The 11472-nt window shown below is 40.1% G+C and overlaps 1 protein-coding gene across 1 annotated transcript in view; it reads left to right on the forward strand.

The window, feature by feature from the left end:
• Actr2 (actin related protein 2) overlaps window positions 1–10438 on the forward strand; it is a 47315-nt gene extending 36877 nt beyond the window's left edge. Inside the window, exons 7-9 of the mRNA XM_008852492.3 lie at window positions 1674–1819; window positions 5353–5485; window positions 7876–10438. Coding sequence (XP_008850714.1) covers window positions 1674–1819; window positions 5353–5485; window positions 7876–8046 — 450 coding nt within the window. The 3' untranslated portion in view covers window positions 8047–10438. The remainder of the gene's footprint in view (window positions 1–1673; window positions 1820–5352; window positions 5486–7875) is intronic.
• Window positions 10439–11472: the final 1034 nt, after the last annotated feature.

Raw genomic sequence — 11472 nt, forward strand, 5'->3', positions numbered from 1 at the left:
CAGACTGGCCTTGAACTCACAGAGATCCGGATACCTGTGTCTGCCTCCTGAATGCTGGGATTAAACATGAGAATTCTTGTTACTTAGGTCAGTCCAATAAATTGTGAGGTGGCATAAGAGAATTTCTACTTGACATCTCTTATTTAATTAAATATAAACATTAATCAGTTATAGTCACACACTCCAGTAGTTCCAGCACTTGGGAGGCAGAGGCAGGAGGAGCTTCACAAGTTGGAGGCAAAAAAACCCCAAATAAATAAATGTAAGCAAGTAAGGGTTTTCTGCTTAGATCATGTTAAGATGTTGAACTTGTTCACATCTTACTGACTTAAAATTATGCCTACATTTAGAGTTATTTAGGACCTAGTAACATGTAATTAAATTGCCTAATAAAATTCTAGATCCACGTTTTTTAAATTTTGGGGGTATTTTTGAGTCAGAATCTCACTGTGTAACAGTCCAGACTGGCCTTGAATTCGTGATCCTCTTGCTCAGCCTCCAGAGTGCTAGCATTACAGGTCCGCACCATCATGCCCAGCTGCCTTTTGTTTTGTTTTTTGCTTTTTTTAAGAGTGCGGATGCGGGTGTGGGTGTGGGTGTGTGCGCGCATGCGTGTGTGCATGTGGGCAGAGCTTTCAAGGGTTGGATTTTGCCTTCCACCTTGTTGAGGAAGGGTCTGTTGTTTCTGCTCTTGCACGATGTGCTTCAGGCTGTTGTCCGAAAGCTCCTGGCCATTCTCCTGTCTCCACCTCCCATCCCAATGTAGGAGTACTGGGAATACAAATGCACACTACTGCATCTGGTTTTGTATGAGTTCTGAGGATTGAACTTTGGGGCCTCAGGCTTGGTGGCTTTTAGCCTCTGAGCCATCTCCCTGGCTCTGTGACTAGCTTCTTAAACTTTTTTGATTAAATTATTTGACCAAAGTAGCATACAAAGTATTTTGATGGCAAAGTAATAGTTGTAAAGTATTTGTTGAAAAAAAAATGATTTAAAATGTTTTATGTGTCAATTCTACATTGAAAAATATCTTTTTAAAATCACAATTGTATTAAAATTGTAAAACAAGCAGCATTAATATTTCCAGGAACAATTGGTTAGGCAGCTATCATGCACATAGGTATTGGTGACATCTCCAAGAAATTCCTGGTATTTAGGGGCATTGCATGCCATTTGTAAAATAAGAACAACATTTTCTGAGCTGGGCATGGTGGCACATGCCTTTTAATCACAGTACTCTGGAGGCAGAGGTATGCAGATCTCTCTGAGTTTGAGGCCAGCCTGATCTATGTAATGAGTTCCAGGCCATCTGGGGCTGTAGGGAAACTGTCAAAAAACAAAAAGATCATATAAGTCCCCCCCGCCCCAAAAAACAGTTTTTAGGAAAAGGTATTGCTTTTAATGATTTTGGTTACAGAGCTGATGTGGGGGCTTTTTGTTTTGTTTGTCATTTTGAGCCAGGGTCTCCCTGTAGCCCCAGCTAGCCTGGAGCTCACTTTGTAGACCAGGCTGGCCTTGAATTCACAGAGATCCACAGAGTCCCGCTTGCTGGGACTAAAGGTGCATACCACCAAGCCTAGTAGAGCTGATGTGTTTAAGAAATTGCTGTTTCAGAGAACACTGGGAATTTGTGGTCTTTTGCTGATTAACACCTGGTTACTTTCTGTTTCTAGCTCCCGGATGGACGCATTATTAAAGTTGGGGGAGAAAGATTTGAAGCACCAGAAGCTTTATTCCAGCCTCACTTGATCAATGTGGAGGGAGTTGGTGTTGCCGAATTGCTTTTTAACACAATCCAGGCAGCTGACATCGATACCAGGTACACTAGAAATTATAGGCTGTTTCCATGTTATTTATATGAAATTAAATAGAGATGGCTCGTGAGTTAATAAAGAGTACTGGATGCTCTTGCAGAGGACCTGGGTTCAGTTCTCAGCACCTACATGGGTCAGATACACATTTTTGGTTAGAATACTTACACATATGATAGGTCTTTAGGGTGTCACATTAAGAAGTGATTTTTTTGTTTTGTTTTTGAGACATGGGCTCAATTTATAGTCCTGGCTGGCCTGGAACTCACAGAGATCCTGCTGGGATTAAAGGCGTGCGCCACCATGCCAAGGGAATTACACAGTATATTTTTAATGTAATCAGTTGTGTTGTACAATAGGACTGCAGTTAGGTATTTATTGATTAACATCTGCTTACTCAGCCCCCAGCCCCTGGTAACCACCACTGCTCTATCTACTCCTGAGCTCAACTTTCTATAGCAGTGGAACCATACAGTATTTGTCTTTCTGTGCTTGACTTCATTTAACGTAATTTCTTCCAGGTCTATCTACATTGCTACAATTGCAAGGTTTCCATTTTTAAGTCTCAGTTACATTTTGTTGAGTATGCCAAATGTTTTTAATACATTATGGTGACTTAGGTTGACTCTGTATCCTGGCCATTGTGCATAAAGCTGCAGTGACCATGGGAGTGCGGGCATCTCTTCAGCATGCTGCCTTCAAGTCTTTTAGATATATACTAGTGGATTGCTGAATCATTTGGTGGTTCCATTTTTAGTTTGTGAGGGGAGTTTTTATTGTTTTCAATAATAGTTATAATTCATTTATATCAAGGTATCTTTTTTTTTTTTGGTCTTTTTGAGGCAGGGTCTTCCTGTAGCCCCAGCTGGCCTGGAACTCACTATGTAGACCAGGCTGGCCTCACTCTTACAGCTGAGATTTAAAGGTGTGCACCACCACACCTGATTACATCAGAGTGTCTTAAACTTTCTGAACTTATAACCCCTTTTTGCCTAAGAAATTTTTATGGTCCCCTGGTATATAGGTATATAAGATAGATATACATTTATTGACAATAAGTAGTGAAGAAATGTATTTTAAAATGGTTTTTTGTATACATAAAATTTTACCATATATTAAAAATGAAAACGAGGGGCTGGAGAGATGGCTCAGTGGTTAAGAACACTGGTTGTTCTTGCAGAAGACCTGGGTCAAATCCCAGCACCCACATGGCAGCTAACAACTGTCCGTAACTCCAGTCCCAGGGGATCCAATAGCCTCTTCTGACCTCCGCAGGCATTGCACAACATGGGTGCACTTACCTACATGCAGGCAACATACACATACACATAAAATAAAAATAATAAAATTTTTGAAAATATACTGAGAAAGCTTAAAAAAAAAAAAAAGAAAATGAGGGGCCTCAGATGACTCAGCAGTTAAGAGCACTGGTTGATCTTGCAGAGGACCAGGTTCAATTCCCAGCACCCACATGGCCACTAAAAACGGTCCATAACTCCAGTTCCAGGGAATCTGACCCCTTCTTCTGACCCCCATGGGCATTGTACAGCATGGGTACACTTACACACATGAAGGCAATACACTCATATACATAAAATAGAATTAATAATTTTTTTTTGAGACAGGATCTGCCTGTAGCCTCACTTGCTATGTAGACCAGGCTGGCCTCAAACTCATAAAGATCTGCCTGCCTCTGCCTCCTGAGTGCTCTGTTTAAAGGCATGCGCCACTATACGTGGCTTAAATAAAATATTTTTTAAAAAAATAAAAATGAAAATGAGGCTGGAGAGATGGCTCAGCAGTTAAAAGTACTACTGCTCTTCTCGAGGATGCAGATTAGGTTACCAGCAACCACATGGAAGCTCACAATCACCCATAACTGCAGTTCCATGGGATCTGACACCCTCTTCTGGCCTCTTTGGGTGCCAGGCACACAATGGTACACATATATACATATAAGCAAAACATTCATACACATAAAAAGATAAAATAAAATTTTAAGGAAGAAGAAAGTGAATTCTGTACTAATAAAACAGATGGACTTACTTAATTTTATATAAAGAATTAAATCTTAAGTTGGGCATGATGGTACACACCTATTCAAGGCCAGGCTATCCCGGGTTACATGAGACCCTGTTTCAGAAAAAACAAAACTGGGATGTGGTTCAGTGGTAGAACACTTGCCTGGTGTGCATAACACCCTGAGTTTGATTCCTATCACCACAGAAAAATAAAGTAAATAAATCTTGGCTGAATATTGGGTACTGCAGGATGTAGAGCACAGTCAGCATTTCTCAGTTGATCAACGTTTTGTAATTATCAGTACTGGGTATAATGCTTCATATAAATGCATCGTACAGGGCTGGAGATATGGCTCAGGTAGAGTCCTAACAGGTGTGAGTCCTAACTTAAATCCCCAGTACTGCCAAAACAACAAAAACCAAATATATAGTGTAGAGTGACAGAAGGATGTTTAAGGCCGTTTGAGAAATCATTGAAAAAACTCAATGTAGCAATTCAAATACCAGCTTTTAAAAATCAATCATTCTAGCACAATATAATTGAAAGATACACTGATTTGACACTTAACATGCCAAGGAGTGATGGTAGAAAAATACTAAGTATCCTTGTATTCTGTATTAAATCATTGTGTTTTTATAAGAGCAGAAAACTTTGTAAGTACAGTTAAAAATGTGCAATTTATGACATACAGGAGTCTCAAATTTGAGCCACAGTGTTCAGGCAGCATTTGCTGCTGCATGGTGTGAGGACATGCACCATGCAGAACCAAGGCTGTATGTAGTGAAGTTGTGTGACCCAGCATGGGTGAGCCCTGCCAGAAACAAAACACCTCACATTCATTATGTTCAATTCTGGATTAAGTTTTGGTTGTTGCACCTTGAGAAACCTTTTACTGTTACACAAAATTTTCACACACACACCCCATATTTAGTTATGTGACCTGTTGCAGCTCAGTTTAAGAAGCTGTGATTTATGCTCTCTGCCAATGTACAGTGGTCCCTTTTCTGAACACCCTAACTTACCTCCTTAGCCATTCTAACTGGTATGTAATGATATCTCATAGCCATTTTACATTTCCCTGATGATTAGAGATGGTAAACTTTTTTCCCCTCCAAATACTGGTTGGGCATTTGTACTTTTTGTTATTGTTTTGAAATAGTCTCACTAACTAGCCTGGAACTGGCTATAGGCCAGGGTGGCCTTGAACCCAGAGATCCGCCTGTCTCCTTAGTGCTGGGACTAAAGGTGTGCGCCACCACACCCAATACATACATTTTTGTTGTTGCCGTTTGTGATGGTCTCATCTTGCTATGTAACTGAGGATGACCTTGAGTTTCTGATCATCCTTCACCTCAGTAGTGAGCCCCATTAATGCGGTGCTGTGGATTAAACCTAGTGTTTCTTGCAAGCACTCTCCCATCCTGAAATAAAAACAAAAAGGAAAAAAAAAAAATGATAGTATTGAGTACCATTTTCCTAATCTGAAACTCCAAATGAAATGTCCACCTTGTCTTCCTAGATCTGAATTCTACAAGCACATCGTTCTTTCTGGAGGGTCTACCATGTATCCTGGTCTGCCATCAAGGTTGGAACGAGAACTTAAACAGCTTTACTTAGAACGAGTTCTAAAAGGAGATGTGGAAAAACTTTCTGTAAGTCATCTGTTAATTCTTTTAAAACCTTGACAACCACTAGAGGGAGCAAGAAGTCTTTTAAACAGATTCCTATTTGCAGTTAAATAGAGCCCAGACAGGTGGGGAGAAATGAAGAAGAAGAAATAGAGCCCAGACAGGTGGGGAGAAATGAAGGTCTCTTCTTGTCTGCATTCAATTGTTGTGACAAAACACTCTGACCAGTACCAACTTAGGGAGGAAAAGGTTTATTCAGCTTACATCTCCCAGGTCACAGTTCATCAGGGAGCCCAAGGTAGGAACTCAGGGCAGGAACCTGGAGGCAGGACCTGAAGCACAGGCCATGGAGGATCACTGCTTACTGGCTTGCTCCCCTGGCCCCTGCCCAGCCTGCTTTCTTATGCAACACAGGCCCACCTGCCCAGGGGTGGCACCACCCACAGTGGGCTGGGCCCTCCCACATCACTCAACAATCAAGAAGATACCCCATGGACATGGCCACAGGCCAGTCAAATGGAGTCAGTTCCCCAATTGAGGCTCCCTCTACCCAGGTTTGTCAAGTTGACAACTAAAGCTATCCAGCACAAGGTCCTACCAGGTTACCTGTATATTGAGTCAATAGAGGTGACTGAGTCTAATGTCTTAGATCATCTAAGTGCTAGGGAAGAACCTGCTGATGCTAAGGAGAGAGAAACAGTCTCCTTTGGGTTTTTTGTTGTTTTTGTGGTTTTTGTTTGTTTGGTTTTTTTTGTTTGTTTGTTTAGACAGGGTTTTACTCTGTAGCCTTGGCTGGCCTAGAACTCACTATGTAGACCAGGCTAACATCTATCTCATAGAGATCTACTTGCATCTGCCTCTAAGTACTGGGATTAAAGGTGTATTCTGCCAGGGGCTGGAGAGATGGCTCAGTAGTTAAGAATACTGGCTGTGTCTGCAGAAGACCTGGGTTCGAATCCCAACACCCACATGGCAGCTAACAACTGTCCGACTACATTCAGGCAATACATACATACACATAAAAATAATTTTTAAAAAATAATTTAAATAATTAAAAAAAAATTTTTTTTTTAAGGTATATACTGTCCCTAGCCCTGTTTTTTAACTTTCAAATACTAACCAGCCTTCACATTTAGCCTCTCATGATTCTGATTTTAGGTTATTTTTCTGGCAGTTTATTATATATCTTATCTCCTCAGTGATGTCTATGTCCCCAAAACTCATAGCTTTTGAAATGGACTTTTTTTGGTGGGGTTCTACGGGAAGAGGAAGGTAGAGGCTTCAGTAAAGAATTGCTGCTGTCAGACCTCAAAGCTGTGAGTAGCAAGCAGGTAGACTGCATGAGAAGCAGTGTCTTTCCTGAGAGCAGTCGAGCAGCCCGGAGACATTTCCTTAAAACACAGCCAGGCCGGTCTGTTCACACAGCATTGTTCATTGTCACATGTTGTCTATGGCCATCCTACACCTGGCTTTGTGTAGTTGGAGAGGGTAAGAGCCTCAAGTATTTACTGTCTGACCCCTTAGAAAAACACTTGCCAGCTGGGTGTGGTGGTGTTCCTAGCACTCAAGAATATGAGGCGAGAGGACCTTGAGTTGTCTCATGAGTTCAAGGCCAGCCTGGGCTGTAATAGACTGTCTTAAGTTTACCAACCTAAAAAGAAAAAAAGCGTAAATAAAACAACTAGGACAGTATTTGGTCTCAGAATTGACTAATAAATACGCTGACATTTTCTGTGTCATAAATTTTTAGATCCCAGGTTTCATTTATGGGGCATAAAAACAATTTAGAATGACATGGTTACAATGTCTCTTTTAGAATTTGTGACTCTAAAAACTGACAAGTTATTTTAAGGTTTCTCTTCTAGATGCTGACTTAACATAGAGATTAGGCAATGTCCTTCATAGATAATAGTCACTGCAACCTATAGAACTCCCAGTTGTCTTTAATTTGGGTTACTGTGTTCACTTTCTTCAACATCCCTATGATTAATTATGACCATATTTGGCTTTATTTTTAGCACATTTCATTTGAATTTGAGACAATAGAAAATGAGTTTTGCTTATAAGAAAAGAACTTGAGGTCTGCGGGGGGCGGGGTGTTCAGAGATAGACCACGTGCGGAGGTGTGCAGGAAACCTTGACAAATCGCTCAGGGACTAAGGAAAACCTGCTATGATCCTGTTTCTGATTCTTGGGCACAGTGATTATGTGACTCACTGTTCAAATCAGTACATTAAAACTCTTGTCTCCTAATTATGAGCTTGGGACAAATTACTAAATGTTTCTGTCCCACAGATACCAAATCCTCCTCTTCTCCTTAGATCTCAGGATGGCTGAGGGGTTCAAAAGGACACATGCAAACGGCTTTTTCTGAAACTGCACATGTGACATCTTATGACTCTTTTCTCCTTTAGAAATTTAAGATCCGAATTGAAGACCCGCCCCGCAGGAAGCACATGGTATTCCTGGGTGGTGCAGTCCTGGCAGACATCATGAAAGACAAAGACAACTTTTGGATGACCCGACAAGAGTACCAGGAGAAGGGTGTCCGTGTGCTGGAGAAACTTGGAGTGACTGTGCGATAAACTGCAAGGCCTCCTCCCCTCACACTTCTGATGCTCTTTTTCTTCTGTCTCTTTCCTTTATTGCCCATCTTTGAACTCATTCAACTCCAGGGCTGAAAAAGGCCTTTCTGTCCCCTGTGACTGGAAAGGTCAAATTTTATTTTGGTGTCTTGGGGAAGCTTTTGTTAAGTTTTTGTTATGTGGGTAAATCTGGCTGTTTCGCGCAACCACCTCTACAAACAACTGGAGGGCACAGGTCTGTCTGCTACCTTGTTCTTCCAAGTAGGCCTTTAAATCATTCCTCTAGGCTTCCTATTTTTGCTTTATTGCGCTAATGCTGCTAGTTTTAGGGTTAGCACAGTAGGTGATATGTCTTTATTAGCATAAGAAAAAACTTTCACAGGAGCTTTTAGATATTACTGGGTGGGGGGTGGTAAGGGATGGGTGGGCAGCCCTGAACCTTTTAGGGCATTTTCTCTGTAGTGTTAGCTTTCAACAGTTACTGCTGCCACTTTAAGTACCTTAAAGCTTCTCCTGCTAACATCTTAGGGAAATATTAAGCTCAGAACTAAGGTGTTTGGGGTGGGTTTTTGTGTGATAGCAAATGGACGGTCTTTCTGTTGTGATTTTTGAGGTTTTCTGCTTCTGGGATGTAAGATGAACCTCACCTATAGTACTTCGACTTGGCAGGTTTTCTTCTTTGGGTCTGCCTGGAATGTTTCCCATACAGTAGACAAAGTAAGCTTAGTGTTTCATTACCATGTGGCTTAGGGATTTTTTCTTATTAAAACCAACCCGTCAGCCTGGGACTAGACTCCTAGACTCTGTCAGTCAAAAAGTAATGTTTAAAAAAATGCTTTTGTAATTCAGATTACAGATAGGAAAGTGGTTAAGGGCTGGTGTTTTCTAAATGCATTCTTTATCCCAGAAGCATTGAGATAACCCCATGCCAAGTACCATTCTTCAAAATTATACTTTTTTTTATAACTGGCCAGTTTTATTTAATAGAACAACAGATACATATAAATATATAAATAATTACTGGCAGTAGGTTGTAGCTGTTGGATTAAAAATAACATTGGGACTTGTTGCCAGTTGGGTTTTTTGTTTTGTTTTTTTGAGACCTAGGAGTAAAATTTTAGCAAAAAAATTTTACCAGGATTTAAATAAAGTGTTTGTATTGAAAGCCACTTCTCAGCAATCTTTTGTGCTAGAAGGAAAAAACGTGAGAAAGGTTAGCAGACCTTCCTGCCTGTGTCAGAAAATCTTATTTTTAGAAGTCCTGTTGGTACCGCTTGTTGTCTCAAAAATACCAAATAGTGCCCAGAAGTGAGTTCTGTCCAAAGTTGAAAATGAAATAATGAAAGTTAGATCACATTAAGTACAAAATGGTGATTCTGGGAGAAATATTTTCCTTCATTTAAAACATTCTTTATTAATAATGGATTTGAAAGAAACTTTCTTTTTCATGCTTAAAATCAGAAATTTTAGATTTTTCTTTTTTGGAGATAACTATAGTTAGTTTATATAAAATCGGCAGCAAAAGAAGTTAGTTTAATTACGCAGCTTCTGTTAACATGGAGGGTTTTTTTTTTTTTTGCCTGTTTTACCTCGATTTGAATGAATAGGAGACATTTGTGTGCATGCTGGACATGCCTTGCTGTACATGCATAGCCCACCAGCACTGTCTAGGAAGTTCCAGTGTGATGTGAGGCTCCCTGAGTCACCTTGGAATTCTTAAGTGTTCCTAAATCATGTCAAATACCCCAGTCTCATGAGTCCTGGGCCTCTGGCAGAATACCCACTGCATTGTAGACTTTTCCTTGCAGATGAATGGATGTACGCTTGGCCTTTGACCATGATTTTAAATATGGAGGTAGAAAACAAGCAAGAATGGGATGGACTCTTAAATAAATCAGTGAAAGAGCATTTATCATTTGTACCTTGAATGTAGAATCTGTTTTCATAATTCTTCTAGCAAACATGACTGTTAAAATTATGTATTTATATATGTGATAATTTAGAAATTCCATTTTATAGTTTTCCTATTCTAAAGTGAAATAATGCAGTTAATAATTTGGGAGTTGAGACATTGTCCTGCTGGAGGTACCAGGTTTGAGTCCTTCAAAAATGAAAAAAATACTGTTTTTTAAAAGATCTGATTTTTAGCTCTTGAAACCCATTGTAGCTTAGGTTTCCAATGCTAATTAAAATTCTTTTATTTTTAAATTAAAATCACCAATGCCTTGAGGAATTTCTTAGAAAATGTGGTATTGGGTGTTAACTTTTACAGTTCTGAGCACTGTTAGTATCTGGCAAGTATTTGAAAGATCAGTGGAAAGCTAAATATTCTGAATTGACATACATATACTTCTTTTTGATTAAGAAAATAAAATCAGATTTTTCAAAGTAATTTGAATTTTGTCTTTGTTTTCCTTTTAGTATTTTTCTCTTTAATTTCACTATTTTTACTTGTGCTTTCAGTTTTGCTGATGGACTTAGAACTTTACACCAATTAGTCCAAGTTTAGGTCAATATTCTGTTGTTTGTTTATTTTGAGGGTGTCTGGAGGATTGAGACATGGTCTCATGCCCAGCCTAGTCTTGAACTTGCAAGGAGGCCCTTGAACTCTGTTCTTTTGCCTCTTTCCTTCCTGATGCTGGAACTACAGGTATGTGCTACAGTCTAGTGCTTAGTATTCACAAAACTCAAAGTTTCTGGTATGGTTTCAAGAAACTATTTTGCTTTACAAGATTTCAGGTGCTTTCAGAAAATTAGCATTACAAGATAGACCTGCATATAATACTACTTCATGGTAGAACTGCATGTAACATGACTCTTCACAGTAGACCAGCATGTTGCATGACAACAAACAAAGCAACGGACATAGGGTCTGGAGAGATGGCTCAGTGATTCAGCTAAGAGCTCTGGCTGCCCTTGCAGAGGACCCGGGGTTTGGTTCCCAACACCCACATGGCAGGTAACAGCGGTGCATAACTCCAGGGGATCTGATGCCTTCTTTTGGCCTCCTTGGTATTGCACTTACGTACATGTAGGCAAAACACTTACATAAAAATAATTTTTTGAAAGTGTTTTTTAAGGCTGAGTGTGGTAGCACACACCTTTTAATCCCAGCACTTGGGAGGCAGAGGCAGGCTTATCTCTGAGTTTTAAGGCCAGCCTAGTCTACATAGTGCCAGATCAGCTGGGGGTACATACAGGAGACCCTGTCTCAAAAAAGACCCCAAAAAAGAGCACAGGTGGTTCTTTCAGAGGACCTGGATTCTGTTTTCTATACCCACATGGCAGCTAACAATCATCTGTAACTCCAGTTCCAGGAGATCTGAGAGGATTTCTGTCCTCTGCAGACATTGCATGCACATAGTGCACTTACAGGCAGATAAAGCACTCATACAAATAAAATTTTTTTTAAAGTTCATGCATTTG

The sequence above is a fragment of the Nannospalax galili genome, unplaced genomic scaffold (assembly GCF_000622305.1).
Source record: "Nannospalax galili isolate Female #2095 unplaced genomic scaffold, S.galili_v1.0 scaffold1650, whole genome shotgun sequence".
Classification (NCBI taxonomy): Eukaryota; Metazoa; Chordata; class Mammalia; order Rodentia; family Spalacidae; genus Nannospalax; species Nannospalax galili.